The sequence below is a fragment of the Lepidochelys kempii genome, chromosome 6 (genome assembly GCF_965140265.1).
Source record: "Lepidochelys kempii isolate rLepKem1 chromosome 6, rLepKem1.hap2, whole genome shotgun sequence".
Taxonomy (NCBI): domain Eukaryota; kingdom Metazoa; phylum Chordata; order Testudines; family Cheloniidae; genus Lepidochelys; species Lepidochelys kempii.
The window spans coordinates 105605802-105624393 of record NC_133261.1 but is presented as its reverse complement, the minus strand read 5'-3'; the positions used below and the strand labels follow the sequence as shown (position 1 = coordinate 105624393).

The window sequence follows — 18592 nt, the reverse complement described above, 5'->3', positions numbered from 1 at the left end:
ACACTGCAGCCAACTTAAGTTGCATGAGGAAAATACTGGATTTATTAATTAAGTGTAAATTGTCAAGAAGCAATAATCTGCTCTGGAACTTTAACAGATACAGGGGTTTTAGTTAAACAGCACAAACTGCAAGAACTTGATTACGTTACTTTATTTAAAGATACAGATTTAAAGAAAACCTCAATATCCATTTATTTATTTGCTGTCAGGGTCCAGACCTTCTTGGAACAGGTGCTGGCCTGCACCCAGACCAGCCTCACTGTTAGGCAACTAATGAGCCCAGCTGCACTGTCTTAGAATGGATGGAGTAGCCACAGTCCCTGAATGGCTGCTGCTTTAGCAGACTTGCTTATACTCTTGGCCCCCAAGTCAAGCGGGAGGTGCTCAATATATACCATGCATCTTGCAGCCTTGCTCCAGTTTGCTTCCAACCCCTGCTCTTGCTCTGTTCTAGCCGCTGTTCCTCTCCAGTCTCAGATATCTAGCTTCAATTCGCAGCTTTGCCTCTGGCTCTTGCTCTGGCATTTGGCTTCTGTCACAAGAGACACATTGAAAAGATCAGCTCTTCCTAGGCACACATGCCCCTCTTTCTATTGGTGCTCTAATCATGAAGTCTTTCCATACAGAGATTTCCACAAGTTTGGAGGTGTGAGGCAAGCAAACAGCACAGTCACCAGTGGCCCCCTGCTACCTCCTTCCATAAATATTGGCTCTATTCTCCACCATGTAGGTGGACAGTGGGCATTTGACCCTCCATGCCAGAAAAGCGGTTTCATCACTGTTTGCTCTGCATCCTTCCTAATAACTTCTATTTGCTCTGTTTAATGTTTAATGGAGAACACTCAGCTTAATAATGTTAATGCAATATAAATAAAAGGCAAGGAGCAGTGCAGATTAGATGCATCCAGCAGGACCCTTCTGATTGTACTGTAAGTATGGCCATATTTTTTCAAAGAGGCTTGGAACTCCTATTAGCTGTGTGAAATGCAGTTGATTTTATGGGATTTCATTCAAGTATGGGTGACTGTATTCACTATACCTGTTACAATTTATCCTGTGAGTGGAGCCTTCCTTAAGACCCCAATGAGCCAGCAGAAATTGGTGCGCTAGTGGAAACGGTCTTTGAATGAAGGCATTTTTAAAAACGAATTATGGGGAAAATCTGGGACGAGATTAATCTAGTGCTTTAAGATATGGCCTGACTACACCAAAAATATGTGGGATTTCCTAGAATGTGTTAGCCAGCATTAGAGCAGTGGAACCTGGGATTTTCCCTTCTGCAGAAAATTCTGACATTCAAAAAAAAAAATCATTCTGAATCAGAAAAAGTCAAAAGTTTGAATTTTCCCATGAAACAAAGTTCCCCTACCCCCAAAAAAAATTCTTTTTGGTCATCTGAACTGTTTAATTTTGATAAAATTAAAAGATTTTGTTTTAATTTTGACTTTTTGGTATTAGTTTCTTTTATATTGTTTTTATTTTACCTTATATGGTTTTATAAAATAATATGAACATAAAATAAAATACAAAACCATTTTAAAAGCATAAAAGAAAAGAAAACAATGCAAAAATATAAATATAGACTAGAATAGAAATTTTAAAAACATTTTTTATTTCTTTTCTAAATGAAACTTCATTAGAGTTGACATAACCCTTTGGAACGCTTCTATTTTGATGAATCAGCATTTTGTAGTGGAAAAACATTCCATTCAAAAATTTCAACCAGCTCTAGCAAACACATTTTAACATGGTTTAAAACTCTCGCATTAACGAAGCAAGTTGGTCTTTAGCACATACTAGCTGGCTGAGTTGAAGCCTAATGGGAAACCCATTTCCTCAGGACAGATAGAGAGAGAAAAAAGAGGGGACAGCATAAAAAACAAAAAAGGGCAAATCTATACATTTTTGACATGTGAAGAACCTGTAGAGCTGATGTATTCCTGTTATTATGATGCTACAGAAAGCTCGGGACCATTTGATATCCCCTTTTGGTAAAACTCACCAAATTACAGTACTCAAAGTCAGGGGTGGGTGACTTAGTTTTGATGTTCCAGACAGGGTCCTTCCCTATAAACTTTTTCAAGCTTTAGATAGCAGGCCATATTGTCATTTGGATCCAGATTCTACTGCAACACATTGAAGTGTGTGTGTGTGTGGTGGAGTAGGGGGGACTATCAAGGAACCGGTTCCAGTTCCCTGATTGCTGCTGTCAAGCCCTAGCAGAAGTTACACCTGCAAAAGTGCAGCACCAATTTGCGCCACAGGCATAAGGTCCCTAATTCATCTTACAGCAGCAGAGGAATATCATAGTGGATCTCCATTCTGCTAAAATCTCTCACAGCCTCCTCTCATCTCACCCTCTTTCATAACTTCCCCCATCAACAAAACACCTCTACTCTAGGGTGGGAGATGTCTGAGTGGCACAAAGAGGATGGTGCTAAGTGAAGAATCCAGCCCAGAGTCTTCTTCTACCACCCTTCCCTTTTTCCTTTCTCTGATTCCCAACCTGGCCTGGGCTCCCAAGCCCTGTGACTCTCTGGTCAGCCCCACTCCCTTTCCCCTCAGAATCTCCCAGTTGCCATACAGGAGAGAGAAAAATAACCAATGGATCACAAGTAGCACAGTGAAGGAGGGAACATTTCGATGACTAATGACTATTCCATTCTTTTGTTTTTCAAGGGAATAGTTCCAAAGGAAAATGAAATCCATCCTCTGTCTGTGTGTGTTACTTGCTGGGCTTCATGCTGTTGTCTTGTCTCATCATGTACCTGACCACCACAATGACCAGGATGGTCAAACAGATAATAATCCCCCACCGCAGCTTAGCCCAGTTGGAGGCAAAGTCGCAACTGAACACATGACCTTTATGAAAGTTGTTGCTAGCAATACTGACTTTGCATTTAGATTCTACAAGCAGATTAAATCAGAAGCAGCTGACAAGAACATTTTCTTCTCTCCTCTGAGCATCTCCACTGCCTTTGCAATGCTGACGTTAGGTGCCAAGTCAGCCACTTTGAGTCAAATCCACAAAGGACTCTCCTTTAACCTGGCAGAGATTAAGGAGAGGGAGATACATGAAGGTTTTCATCATCTCATCCGCATGTTAAACCATTCTGACAGTGAGATCCAGCTGAATATGGGAAATGCCCTTTTTGTAGATGATCGACTGAAACTACTAGAGAAGTTTTTGGCTGACGTCAAAAGTCTGTATGAGTCAGAAACTTTTCCTAGTAACTTCCAGAATTCTGCCGAGGCTGAGAAACAGATCAATGATTGCATCGAGAAGAAAACCCATGGGAAAATTGCCAACTTGGTCAAGGGTCTTGATCCACTCACTGTAATGGTTCTTGTCAACTATATTTTTTTTAAAGGTAAGATGTTCTACAGATGGGTTCATGACGCACATACAGGCTATGGAATGCTGACTGGGATCCAAGACAAGAAACCTGCTTTTTTTAAATTAAGGGGCACTGTCAAGGTTGTTAGCTCTATGAGATCACCCAGGTTGATACTGGTCCCTTTTTAACTATGTTAAACCTTTCCATGAAAGTTTATAGCCAAAATGTCCAATCTGTGTAGTTAAAGTTAGGCACCATATTTAGTCACTTGAATAAAAGTGGCCTCGTTAGCAGGCAAGCTGAGCACTTGCTTATTTCTACATAGTCACTAGGAGCTGTGAGTGCTCACTACCTCTCTAATGCAGGTCACTTTAATTTTACCATCTAAATATGAAGTTAAAGAAGGACAGCGTATTCCCCAATTCTGTGCATAGTCTCTGGAGTACAGACTCTTTTCTCTGACATTTTGCAGTACCTGAGACACTCAGTTAATGGATAATAGCTGATCTGCTTTGCACATTTAGTTGTCAGATACTCATTCAAGTCTTCCAACTGAATGCTCTATAAATGGTACCCAGGAACTCTGAAACGGTCTATTTCAGACCTGGAAATTATCTTGAATCAATATTAAGCTGATGAACTGAGCAGGAAGTTGTCCTGTGGGACACTGATGAAGTAGCTTACACAGAAGGAATAGGTTTTATTCCAGAACCATAGAAGTCAATGGGAGATTTACAATTTCCTTCAATGGAAGCTGGATCAAGCCTATAATGCAGAGGAGTAGGCTGACTGACACATGTAGCGAGCCTTACGCTGCAGATATTGAGCAGGAGAAACTTAAGTTGCGTGAGGAAAATACTGGATTTATTAATTTAGCATAAATTTTCAAGAAGCAACAATCTGCTCTGGAACTTAAACAGAAACAGGGGTTTTAGTTAAACAGCACAAACAAACTGCAAGAACTTGGTTACTTTACTTTCTTTAAAGATACAGATTTAAAGAGAAAAGGAGTACTTGTGGCACCTTAGAGACTAACCAATTTATTTGAGCATGAGCTTTCGTGAGCTACAGCTCACTTCATCGGATGCATACCGTGGAAACTGCAGCAGACTTTATATACACACAGAGATCATAAAACAATATCTCCTCCCACCCCACTGTCCTGCTGGTAATAGCTTATCTAAAGTGATCATCAAGTTGGGCCATTTCCAGCACAAATCCAGGTTTTCTCACCCTCCACCCCCCCACACACAAACTCACTCTCCTGCTGGTAATAGCCCATCCAAAGTGACAACTCTCTACACAATGTGCATGATAATCAAGGTGGGCCATTTCCTGCACAAATCCAGGTTCTCTCACCCCCTCACCCCCCTCCAAAAAACACACACACAAACTCACTCTCCTGCTGGTAATAGCCCATCCAAAGTGACCACTCTCCCTACAATGTGCATGATAATCAAGGTGGGCCATTTCCAGCACAAATCCAGGTTTTCTCACCCCCCCACCCCCATACACACACAAACTCACTCTCCTGCTGGCAATAGCTCATCCAAACTGACCACTCTCCAAGTTTAAATCCAAGTTTAACCAGAACGTTCCGGGGGGGGGGGAGAGGGGTTAGGAAAAAAACAAGGGGAAATAGGCTACCTTGCATAATGACTTAGCCACTCCCAGTCTCTATTTAAGCCTAAATTAATAGTATCCAATTTGCAAATGAATTCCAATTCAGCAGTTTCTCGCTGGAGTCTGGATTTGAAGTTTTTTTGTTGTAAGATAGCGACCTTCATGTCTGTGATTGCGTGACCAGACAGATTGAAGTGTTCTCCGACTGGTTTATGAATGTTATAATTCTTGACATCTGATTTCAATATCCATTTATTTATTTGCTGCCCCTTGAGCCCTGATGATGCCCTGGCCTCTGACCCCTGAAATGTGCACCTTCAACACAGAACCCATGCATGTGGACCAGGCCCACCCACGCCTCTCAGAGGCTGAGAAGCACAGAGGCCAAACTTCTGGCATGTGTCAATACTGTTAGGGGGAGCAGACACTTTGCCTTTAGATGCCCTGCAAAGGTCAGACCAGCTTCAGGGTCAGAAAATGCCAAGGGCTATTAAGAGTTAAACGACATTTCAGTGCACCGGAGAGGCTGCATGCTTTTCAAATGGTCTGGCTAGCATGTCACAGTTCAAACATATCATTGCTCAAATGAGTTTGTAGATGACCTAATCCTCAAAAATGAACTTGCCACATTTAAATTAGTCTGACACACATTAGTAATTCCTCTTTTCCAGTATATTCAATGGCATTTTCTTTGTATTTGTCATAAGCTCATTGGGAAAATCCTTTCAGTAATTTGAATACCCGGGAAGATGACTTTTTTGTGGATGCCAAGACATCTGTTAAAGTTAATATGATGAACCGTGACAAAGATTATCGCACTCACCGTGATGAGGAGCTGTCTTGCTGGGTGGTTGAAATCCCATACAAAGGAAATGCTACTGCATTATTTATTCTGCCTGATGAAGGAAAAATGAAGCAGGTGGAGGAGGCTCTGTTGAAAGAAACTGTGTCTAAATGGACAACATCACTTCAAGAAAGGTAGCCTTGTAACTGCTGCTATATGCGTATATGTCTTACTGTAGAATAGGGTAGGATCCCTCATCAAGACAAAACATCACATTAAAGGTTGGATTGTCCAGCCCTCAGAAAGGGGCAGTGCATAGCTCACTATCTTAAGATGGAGATTGAAAGGCTTGTTGCCTCAGACACCCCCCACCCACGCAGCACAATGCCTCCCAGAGAACCCATCTTACATGTGGAAGTAACTTGCTACACCACCTAGTTTATCTGGAACCTATTTTGGCAGAGCACTGCCTTTTCACCACCACTTCCAGTCCAACTGCTTCGGGGAATCAGGGAAAGCATCTCCAATGTAGCCACTGCAGTGCCTGGGAGCTCTGATGGTGGTACCCTAGGGAGACAATATTTCCCTATGCTGAATATGGGACACCTGATAAAATTACTTGTATTCAAGCGAGTTCAATGGCAATCAGTCAGAACTATGCAGTACAAACATTCAAATTAACATCAAGTTGTCTGAGCCCCTATCAAAAAGAAATATTGCGTCGTTGGAAACTTTTTTATTTACTTTCTTATCTTTAAGGTTTTAGGGTTCACACAGGAAGGGTGACACACACACACTCCGGTACAACTCTTTCACATAGGAAGGTTGACCGACCGACCCAACCCTCCCTGCCCAGCGCTCTCTGCCATCCATGCCTGGCTGGGCCCCCGGGACAGACCCACCTCTCCTGGTACCTGGAACCCTGTCTTCCTGGGGCAACACATGGGGGGGCACCCAGAGTCACATGTCCCCCCTCCCCAGATTTCTGCCAGGGTTCACATCAAATGTGGCCAGCAGCAGCCTTTTGGCACTGTGCAGGAAGGAAAGGACGGGAGCTGCTTCCAGCCGCAGGGCAGGAGGAGATGCGGAAGGTATGACCTGGCCCGTGTCTTTGTAGAGCTGATCTCTTCCACTATCCCCGCCGTTCCCTGTAGCTGGAAGCAGCTCCCATCCCTTCCTGCCTGCATAGTGTTGAAAGGCAGCTAACACCTACAGGCTTCTGCTGGCCAACAACATAACCCAGCAGCCTCTGACAGGAAGGGGTTAAGCCTTACAGCTTCATTGTGCACCAGGGCCCAGGGAACCTGACTGCTGGGGCTTCAGCGAACCCAGCCAGAGAGGTGGCTCAGGAAGGGAGGGTGCCTAGGGGATGGAGCAGCCCCACGCTCCCTGGGGCCAGGACCCGGGGTGGGAGGGCAGGTGAAGAGGGTGCTGTGAAGCCTGCAGGGTCGGGGCATGAACAGGCTGGAAATCGCTTCCCCCTGCCACTCCAGAGCTTAGCCAAGGGCCAGAGAGGCTTCCCAGTGAAAGCGCTGTGTGGGGCTTTGGCACATGCAGAGCTTGGCTCCTCCTGACCAGTGCCCCGGGCCAGAGGGTCTTGGGCTTTCCCGGGGTGCCAGCCCAGCCAGAGGCAGTGGGAGAAGGAAGGAGCCTGCTGGCCAGGCTGTTGGTGAGCTAAGGGCTCCGACCAGGCGCTGGTTCTCCACACAGCGCTGGGAGCAGGACGCACTCCTCCGGGGTGGATATGGAGGAGCAGCAAGGCAAAGCAGAGAGAGGACAGTGAGAGGGGAGCACGTAAAGGGGCGATGGGTGGGTAGCAGAGGCGACACATAACCGGCCACCGCCTGGCGCCTGCCTGCACACACCAGCCACTGCAGCTCGCAGCACGCAGCCAGTGCTGGCTGGAAACGGGATAGGGGGTGGGGCCCTGTTGGCTGGGGGCTGCGCCGATGGACCAGCAGGGGGAGCAGCTGGTCCCGCATGCTTCAGCTTTGCCCCACCACTAGCCTTGCACACCCACCCCCAGACTTGCACACCCACCCCATCGTAGGCCACTGGACCCCCCTCCCACTCACTGCTGGTTGGCGGACGGCTGGCGAGCAGGGATCTAGCCAGCAGCAGGACTCACCAGTACCGATGGGAGGGAGACAGAAAATACAGGACAATTTGCCTGTTTTTAAGAAAAAGTCTGGGCACTTGCAGGAGGGCTTAAATAGGGAACTGTCCCTTTAAAAACAGGATGTCTGGTCACCCTAGAGTACCCCTAATATGCCACACAAGGTGCGGGAACCCTTGCTTCTCCTGGATTCCCCCATGCAGCCATGTTAGACGTAGGGACAATCCAGCCTATATTAAATAACATGGTTTACTTTTCTCTATACTGGAGTCAATAATCCATCCTATTGTTTTCCAAAACTCACAGAGAGCCCATATGTAGCTAAACAAACAAACAAAAAACCATGGGATTGTAATTTCTTTGTGCCTCTGATATTCCACCTGTAAAATGGGACAATAATATTTACTTTGCAGATGGTGGCATTGTGAAGCAAATTCACTGACATTTGAGATGCTCAAATAGAATGCTCAAGTTACAGTGGGGGAGGTTTAGGTTGGATATTAGGAAAAACTTTTTCACTAGGAGGGTGGTGAAACACTGGAATGCGTTACCTAGGGAGGTGGTGGAATCTCCTTCCTTAGATATTTTTAAGGTCAGGCTTGACAAAGTCCTGGCTGGGATGATTTAGTTGGGGATTGGTCCTGCTTTGACCAGGGGGTTGGACTAGATGACCTCCTGAGGTCCCTTCCAACCCCGATATTCTAATATGTGATAAAACTGCAAATCTTTAAGTGTCCAGCGATTTGACAACATTTTACCAGAGTTTTGTGTTTCTTTTTGAACAGAGAAATCAACCTATACATTCCAGCATTCTCTGTATCTGGTACTTATGATGTGAAAGAGCTGTTTCAGAAAATGGGTGTGATCGATGTGTTCACTGACGAAGCTGATCTGTCCGGAATCACGGAGAAAGCTGAACTGAAGGTGTCGAAAGTAAGTTTGTAAAATAGAGCTGGTGCTAAACTGGCTTGTCTACTCCTATGACTTATATTTTATCTTTGTAAATGACCCATTCCTGCTTCCAAAGAGGTAATTGCAAAGAGACTCACTGCCAGCAACATAGAGAGGACAGGGCCACAAATTAGTGTATTTTCTAGAATTAAGTATTTGTTTGCCTATTACAGTTAATACAGAGGTACTCTGAGCACACTTCATCTTCTAGGATATTGATGTAGAACTAAATACCATCCAGGAGGTGTACAGAGAAAAGCATGCCACATACACAAGTGCAATGTCAACTATTGCTAACATAAAATAATTCATGAGTAAAGATATATGACAGTGGTTTGCAAACAGGGACTAGAAACAGGACTGCATTACGGTGAACTAGGAACCTTTTAGCTCCTGTCTGTAGCCTCCACACAGGGGAGTTACAGTACAGCACTTTGGTGCAGACTGCTATTCATACCACAGTAATTTGACCTGCGGGACAGTGTAGAGAAGCCCCAAGTGAGTCACCCAAGGTCACAGAGGAGGTTTGTGGCACAATCCTTCCTCAGCAACCTTCCTGATACCTTTCCTCCCATTGAGTAATACTTTACTCCATGAGTAGCCACATGGACCCCGGATTGTGGTGCCACTCACAGTAAGTAAGAGTAGCAAAATCTCACGCTGAGTCAGTATAAGGAAAAATTCCTTTGTGTTTCATTAGGAACAAGGAAGAAAGAGTTCTTAGTGTATTTCAAAAGTCTCAAGTAAAAGGAACAAATTAATATTTGGACTATGAAATATACATTCATACTACCCAATACAAAAAACATATAAGGCAAAACCACACAAGAGGGGTCAATTACCTGGCTCCTTTGCCTCCTATATCATTAGTCACCATTCATCTTGAACTGTCTTCAGGTTTCTTCTGAAAACTAATTCTCTGCTGCATAATACTATTCATTATTTTTGAGTAGGGCTAGATAAACATTTTCAACAGAAACTTTTGGCAAAACTATAGATTTGGAAACACTGGAACATTTTGGAAATTTGTGTTAATTTTGCCAAACTATTCATTTTGGGGGAGGGAATTCTTATAAAAATAAAAACATTTTGTTAACTTTTTTTCTAAACCAAACCCTTTGGTTTGGGGATTTGTTTGTAACAAGTTTTTGTTTCAAAATTTCCTTTACTTTTAGCTTACAAAATATTCAGAATCATTTTTAAAATGGCCAAATCAGAAAAGAAACATTTTGATTTTCCTAAACAAAATGATTTGTTCAACAAAAAATAATTATTTTCAACATTTTGATTTTGCCAAAAATGTTTGAATATTTCTTTTTAGTCCAATCCAAAATTAAACTCTTTCAACATTTTGAATTTGTCAAAAAAACAAAACATAAGAACATAATCACACCCATACTAGATCAGACCAATGGTCCATTTAGTATCCTGTCTTCCAACAGTGGCCAGTACCAGGTACTTCAGAGGGAATGAACAGAAAGGCAATCATCAAGTAATCCATCCCCTGTCATCCACTCCCAGCTTCTGGCAGTCAGACGCTAGGGATGCCCAGAGCATAGGATTGCATCCCTGACCATTTTGTCTAGCAGTCATTGGTGGACCTATCCTCCATGAACTTGTCTATTCTTCACCCAGCTCTGTTTGTGAGGATGAGATAACTCTTCTGTTGTGCTCCACAGAGGCTAAGGGAGCCCCACTTCATGAGGTCAGAGAACAAGAGATGAGATTCATTCAGCTCCATCTGTAAAAAATAGTTGGACCTAACCCTTCCAAATATACATAGACAAAACACCCATTGAACTCAGTCTTGTCGTTATTCTGAGTTTGTTTCAATTGTCTATTTTCTTGAGCTTTGGTTTAAAAGTTCATCTCCAGATGTTGCTCCATGTTCTATACTCACATTGTAATCTTTGCTTCATTTTCTTGTAGGCTGTTCACAAGGCCCTGGTGGATGTTCATGAGAATGGCACTGAGGCTGCAGCAGTCACTGTGGTGGAGATTGCATTCTTTTCTGCTGTATTTCCTCCTCCTCCTACCATTAAATTCAACAGGCCCTTCCTAATGATGATTCTTGATAATCCCACCCGAAGCATCCTCTTTATGGGCAAAATCATAAACCCTATTGAAAAATAACTGCCCAGCCACTCTTCATGCCCCAGTGATTTAAATGAGTGGTGCGCAAATTCTCATGAGCATGTGCAACAGACAACTTGGTCCTAGTGACTGTAACTGAATTGCAATTGACATAAATTCCATACAAATCAAACAGGGCTGTGGTGTCTTCATGTCTGCAAGCAGACAGTCTGGTACTGTGTACTGGGCATGTATTATAAGTGGGGGGAAATGGGACAGTGAGGTAAGAGCGGGGGAGTGGGTCACAGGAAAGTGGTTTGAAAGGGATAAAAAAGCGTGGTGGAGACATCAGAGGGAAAAGTGCTGCTTGATCCCCTCTTCCACTCCATCCCCGTTTACAGAATAAAGAACTGGGGCACTTCACAGGATGGGAGAAGATTGACTGTATCCTTCTCTGGCCCCTACATGGTTCTCTCCTAGTCCCAAACTCTCCACCTCCAATCCAGATTTCCTCCCATTATCTCCCACTATATCATGCCATCCTCCCCCCAAAACAATTCAACAATTCATTCCATTCTCTCTTACACTCAACCATGCCAACCTAGGCCATCCCACTCCTGGGATCTCCGCAGCTCCCTCTCACCCAGCTCCCAGCTCAGGAACACCCACCGTACACACCTGTCCCTTTCAGGCTGAGAACACCTCTTCTCCCTACCAAACCCCTCCCAACCCCCCTCGCAGCAGCACCTCTCAACTCTGAAACCCTTTCCCCCCGCATGCTCCAGGGCTCGGAACACAAATGTATGCAAACCCTGGGATAACTTTTCCTGGGGGTTGTAACTCTTCCCCTTCCAACCTGACAGCCACCAGCAGGCTTAGAATCTCCTTTCCCCCACAGCTCATATATCCCCGCCCGCATCAACTTCCCCTTCTTGCTGGACCTAGGGAAGCAGGAGCAGAGACTTCAATGTGTCCTATACTCTGAATAAGCCTCCCAGAAGCCTGGAATCCCTGATCTGTTCTCCTTCCTCACAGCAAGCAGCTCATGTGCTGCAGGAAATCCACAGGCTTGGAGATTGTGGGGAGCACAGCAGAGTCCCATAGACACTAATGTAAAATAGACCTTAAACAGACTACACTGCTTGAGCTTTGCCCCTCTCTTTGCCACTTGCTGACCGGGCCAGGAGACTCTAGGGGCAGGCAGCTAAGTGAACTAAAGCCTCATGATTCGGGGCAGATTCAGACCCACCAGGAGTCCCTGTGACTGCAAGTGATACTGCTTCCTGCAATATGTCAGCCACTTCATCCACTGGGCCTCCACCATCAAGTGGACAAAGTCTGACACACAGTGAAGAAGCCATCTAATGAGGTAACCTGTTACCTAGTAATACAAAAGTCAAGCGATCCCAGTATCACAGGCAGGTGATGAGATGCAGTCAGAATATTTCCAGTGCAGTTCTCCCTTAGTCTGTAATGAAAACAGCTGGAATGGTTTAAACAGGATGTCAAGTCTTACCAGTTATAAAAACATGACAATTAACTCAAAGTAGACATTTGAATGCTGTGGATTATTTGCATTGCAGCTTCTCTTTTGAAACCCATTGTTGGCTTCTTCCTGATACTTTTTTATTGTCTGCTTTCCCGGGAACTGTCTTCCTTGGTCCCATCCAAAGCCACCGTCTGCTTCCTGCAGATTCACCTGAAGACTTCATAAACACAGGCTTAGTTTGTAAAGACAGTCTCATTCTCAGCAAACCATACTAGGAGATCACAGTCTTACTGCATCTCCAAATTACCAACCTCCAAATGTGCAGCAAACACTGGATCTACAATTCTCTACTCCACTGACACCACTGATTGATGGGGAAGGTGACTGATCTCTTCCTCCAATAGTGACTAATGGAATATCCCATTTTCCCACCCAGATTTGTCTCCTAAGCCAGGCTTGTAAATTCAGAAACTCTGCCCTTGCAGAAAAAATGGAAATACTGGAAGATTTCCAAGCATACTACATACTAATAATGCTTGGCTTTTATATAGTGCTTTTCATTCATTGATTACCAAAGTTTTTTCACTCTTTTATGTGAGAGAGATGTGTGTTCTCTCCTTATTCCTTATGGCCTTGCTTATAATAAGGTCCATTGATTCCAAGGCAGAAAGGACCACTGTGATCAGCTAATCTGACCTCCTGTATAACACAGGTCAGAGACCCTCTCCAAAATAATTCCTAGCACAGATCTTTTAGAAAAGCATCCAATCTTGATTTTAATATTGCCAATGATAGAGAATTCACAATGATCCTTGGTAAATTGTTCCAACAGTTAACTACTCTCACCATTAAAAATTATGCCTTATTTCCAGTCTGAACCTGTCTAGCTTCAACTTCCAGCCATTGGATTGTGTCATACTTTTCTTTGCTAGACTAAAGAGCCCATTATCAAATATTGTTGCCCTTGAAGCTACTTCTAAATTGGAATCAAATCACTCCTTAACCTTCTCCTTGTTAAGCAAAATAGATTTAGCTCTTTTGAGTCCATCACTATAAGGCACGTCTTCTAATTCTGTCTAATCCTCTAATTCAATATCCTTGAATTATGGACACCAAGACTGGATACAGCATTCCAGCTGCAGTCACACCAGTACCTAATACAAAAATTAAATGACCTCTCTAGTTCTACTTGAGTTTATTTTTATGAATCCATCTTTTTACATATGTATGTAGCCCTTTTGTTCACAGCATCCCAGTGGGAGCTCAGGTTCAGCTGATTGTCCACCATGCCCCCCAATCTTTTTCATAGTCACTGTCTCCAAGGGCAGAATCCTGCATCCTCTAGGTTTGGCCTACACTCCTTGTTCCTACATATTTACATTTAGCTGTATTAAAATGAATATTGTTTGCTTCAACCCATCTTACCTACTGATCAAGATTACTCTCTATCTCTGAACTCTCCTCTTCATTATTCACCATTCCCGCAATTTTTGTGTCATCTCCAAACTTTATTTGTGATGATTTTATGTTTTCTTCCAGATCATTGATAAAAATGTTATCTAGCTTGAGGCCAAGAACCAATTCCCTACTGGACCCCCCTAGGAACACACTTGCTCTGTGATGATTCCCCATTTACAAATTACATTTTGAGACCTGTTAGTTAGCCAGTTTATAATCCAGCCCCTAAAGCCCCTGCGTTAATCTGGCCCTGACCGCCAGGCTCACAATCCCCTTTTCTCCACAACTCTAACTTCCACTCCCATACCCAGAACCTCCATCCTCAACTCACACTTGTTTCTGGATACAGAAAAGAAGGAGCAAAGGCAGCAGGAAGGGACTGTGGCTGTAGGGAGCCCTACACTCTGATAAAATGTCATAGAAGCCTGGAAATCCTCCTCTGTTCTCCTCTCTTTATTGCTTGTAGTCCAGGTGCTGCAGGAACTCTAGGAGCTGGAGACTGCGAGAAGCATTGCAGAGAGCACCTAGATAAACAGCAGCCTAGACACTAGGGGCAGCTATGTGAGTCCATCCTCACAGATTTTGAGCAGTTTCAGCCGCACCGGGAATCCCTGGGACTGCAAATGATACTGGTTCCTACAGTGCATCAGCCATACAACACAAAGTAGCTCACAGCTGTGCCATTATTGGTGGAGTCTGGCTCCTTTAGCCACACATGTCCACTTGCATTTTATCTCAATGTTGTAATTCAGTCAACTCATAAATCACCCAAACTCTCCTGGAACAGAACATTCCAAAAGGCTTCTGTGAGATCTTTGCTTAAGATGCAAAGTGTCTCATTTGCGTTGTTCTGACCTAGACTCTTTACATAGGTTGTGTCTAGAGGGGAGGGAGGGAGGCATAGATGTTGTATCTTCTGAAGCTGATGTTCCAGCCAGCCACACAAACTCACTGTCTTAGCCCACTCCTGCAGCTTCCCTTTTGAAACCCAGCTTTCTCACTGGCCAGCTGTGGCTTCTTCCTGGTTGTCCTTCATTGTCTGCCTTTCCTGAGAACTTTCTTACTTGCTCTCATCCACAGCCACTGTCTGCTTCCTGAAGATCCCCCAAAGGCTTCACAAACACAGGGTTAGTTAATTGAGACAATCTCTCTCCAGCAACCATACTAGGAGATCATTGTCTTACTGCATCTCCAAATTACCTACCTCCAAATGAGGAATGAACACTGGACTTACAATTCTCCACTCCACTGACATCTCTGATTGATGGGGAAGGTAACAGATCTCTTCCTCCAATAACAGCTAATGGACTATCTAATTTTACCACCCAAACTGGTCTCCTAAGCCAGTGGTTTCAATCTGGGGTACAGTCTGCAAAGGTCTTCCAGGGAGTACATCAACTCATCTAGATATTTGCCTAGTTTTACAAAAGGTTTCATAAAAAGCACTAGCAGTCAGTACAGACTAAAATTGCATACAACTTGTTTATACTGCTCTATATACTCTACACTGAAATGTAAGAACAATATTTATATTCAAATCAATTTATAATTATATGGTAAAAATGAGACAGTAAACAGTTTTTCAGTAATAGTGTGCTTTTGTATTTTTATGTCTGATTTGGTATGCAAGTAGTTTATAAGTGAGGTGAAACTTAGGGTCTGCAAGACAAATCAGGCTCCTGAAAGTGGTACCGTAGTCTGGAAAGGTTGAGAAACACTGTCCTAAGCCATGCCTGTAAATTCAGCAGCTCTGCCCTTGCAGCAGAAACACAAATAATGGAAGATTTGCAAGTCCAGTACATACTAATAATGCTTCACTTTAGAACATAGACCAGAGACCTTTCCCAAAATAATTCCTAGAGCAGATCTTTTAGAAAAGCATCCAATCTTGATTTTAAAATTGCCAATGATGGAGAATCCATTACAGCCCCTGGTAAATTGCTCCAATGGTTACTTACTCTCACTGTTAAAAATGTATGGCTTATTTCCAGTCTGAATTTGTCTAGCTTCAAGTTCCAGCCATTGTCTTGTGTCATACTTTTCTTTGCAAGGCTAAAGAGCTCATTCTCAAATATTTGTTCCCCTTGTAGGTACTTCATAAATTATGATCAAATCACTCCTTAACCTTCTCTTTGTTAAGCTAAATACATTGAGGTTTTTGTTTCCATCATTATAAGGTATGTTTTTTAATCCTTTCTAATCCTCTAATTCAATATCCTTCTTGAATTTGTGGAGACCACTACTGGATACAGTAGTCCAGCAGCAGTCACACCAGTGCCAAATACAAAGATAAAATTACCTCTCTGGTCCTACTGGAGGTTCCCCTTTTTATGTATCCCAGGATGACATTAACCCATTCGGTCACAGTGTCACACTGGGAGTTCCTGTTCAGCTGATTATCCACCAGGACCCCCAGATCTTTTTCAGAGTCATGGCTTCCCAGGAATGAGTCCTCTATCCTTTAAGTATGGCCTACACCTTTTGTTCCTATATGTACACATTTACATTTAGCAGTATTCAAATGTATATTGTTTGCTTGCCCCAAGCTTACCTAGTGATCACAATTACTCTCTATCTTTTCATTATTCACCATTCGTCCAATTTTGTGTCATCTGCAAACTTTATCAGTGCTGATTTTCTTCCAGGTCATAAATAAAAATGTTAAATAGCATAGGGCCGAGAACCTACTGCTGCGGCATCCCATTTGGAACACACCTGCGCTATGATGAATCCCCATATAAAATTACATTTTGATACCTGCCAGTTAGCCAGTTTATAATCCACATAATGTCCGCCATGTTAATTTTAAATTGTTCTAGCTTTTTAATCAAAATATCATGCAGTACCAAGTCAAACACCTTAGAGGACTCTAAGTATATTGCATCAACACTATTACCTTTATCAACCAAACTTGTAATCAACATCCCATCCAAAAAAAGTTAAATTAGTTTGATAGGGTCTATGTTAACTGGCATTAATTATATTACCTTCCTTTAGTTCTTTATTAATCAAGCCTTATGGCAGCCTTCCATTGTCTTGCCCAGGAATTATGTCAAATTGAAAGGCCTATTATTAACCAGGTCATCCCATTTAAGCTTTTTAAATACTGGCTCAACATTAGCTTTCTTCTACTCTTCTGGAACTTCCCCAGTGTTCCAGGGTTTATTGACAATAAACATTTATGGTCCAGTGATCTCCTCAGCCAACTCTTTTAAAATTCTTGGATGCCAGGTACTGGACCTACTGATTTAAATTTTTCTAATTTTAGTGGTTGCTGTTCAACATGCTCCTCAAATACTAGTGAAGTGGAAAGAGTGTTATTATCATCATATGAGGTGACTACATTATCTGCTTCCCCCCAAATAATAGAAAAGAAATATTTATTCAATGCTTCTGCCTTTTTTGCATTACTATTGATAAATTCTACAGTTTCCATCTACAAATGGACCAGTTTCATTGCCAAATTTCTTTTTGTTCCTAATATGCTTAATAAACACTTTCTGATTGCCCTTAACTCTGCTGGCTATACATTTCTCCTTCTAACCTTTTGCTTCTCTTGTACATTTTTTACAGTTCTTAGCTTCTAATTTATATTCATTATTATCAGCTTCCCCTTGTCCATGGTTAATTTGATTTCCTTTCCTTCATCAGAAATCAGCTTCCATTGAATACGGGAATTAAAATTTCCATTAAAGAAAAGCCACATGAACTCAAAAATCTCTACAAGATTTTAATGTAAGTCTTCATTATATTTCAAATTTTAAACATACACCTGATGTCCCTGGCTTTGTGCCCTCATGCCTGGTTCTCTCCTCGAGGGAAAGTTGGAAGACAGTCACCCTAACAATCACAGTCAACATTTCCAACTCTGAAAATTCATATTAATTAAGAAAAAAATTAAATGTATTTAGTTAGTTTATATTCCTGTTGGCCCCATATGATATTTCCTTTGTTAATACTATAGAAGATTTTGATAACTGGGCACCATATGATTGTTTTGACACAAGTTTAAGAGGTCCAGTGTTAGCAGTTGAGAGTAATAGAAAACAATAAATCACATCAATAAAACATTGACTCCTTTGTCTAACATGAACAAGGTCACATGCAGGACATGCACGAACCACAAAATCACGGACACAGAAATCTGGCACCCACCAGCCATAAAGGCGTCTCTTTCTGTGGATTCCATAGCCCTTTTTTTCATCTAGAATCATAGACCTCTCCAGTGCTGTGCTGCCCTTGGTGCCCCACGATGACTGTGCATTCTGATCCCCTCTACCGGACATTAATGCTGGTCCTTCTAGCAATAAAATTGTGGGGGTTTCCTACTGACTGTTAGTCTCACTCCAAGGGATGCATTATAACCAATTAGTTCAATGGTCAATGTATATGCTATTTCATATACAATCAATGTATATTAAATAGATTTCAGAGTAGCAGCCGTGTTAATCTATATCCTCAAAAAGAACAGGAGGACTTGTGGCACCTTAGAGACTAACAAATTTATTTGATCATAAGTTTTCGTGGGCTACAGCTCACTTCATCGGATGCATAGAATGGAACATATAGTAAGAAGATATATATATGCATACAGAGAAGGTGGAAGTTGCCATACAAACCGTGAGAGGCTAATTAATTAAGATGAGCTATTATCGGCAGGAGAAAAAAACTTTTGTAGATGATCAAGATGGCCCATTTAGACAGTTGACAAGAAGGTGTGAGGATATTTAACATAGGGAAATAGATTCAATATGTGTAAT

The 18592-nt window shown here is 42.6% G+C and overlaps 1 protein-coding gene across 1 annotated transcript; it reads left to right on the top strand.

Annotated features, from left to right (window-relative positions):
• The first annotated feature begins 2698 nt into the window (after positions 1-2698).
• LOC140913903 (alpha-1-antitrypsin-like) lies at positions 2699-10945 on the top strand. Its single transcript, XM_073350710.1, has 4 exons — positions 2699-3371; positions 5669-5939; positions 8647-8794; positions 10742-10945. The coding sequence occupies exons 1-4, from the start codon at positions 2699-2701 to the stop codon at positions 10943-10945; spliced, it is 1296 nt and encodes a 431-aa protein (XP_073206811.1).
• Positions 10946-18592: the final 7647 nt, after the last annotated feature.

Coding starts and splice junctions, on each gene's coding strand:
- LOC140913903 (XM_073350710.1), top strand. CDS start 2,699: ATGAAATCCATCCTCTGTCTGTGTGTGTTACTTGCTGGGCTTCATGCT. Junction 3,372..5,668: donor CAACTATATTTTTTTTAAAG/GTAAGATGTTCT, acceptor ATTTGTCATAAG/CTCATTGGGAAAATCCTTTC. Junction 8,795..10,741: donor CTGAACTGAAGGTGTCGAAA/GTAAGTTTGTAA, acceptor ATTTTCTTGTAG/GCTGTTCACAAGGCCCTGGT.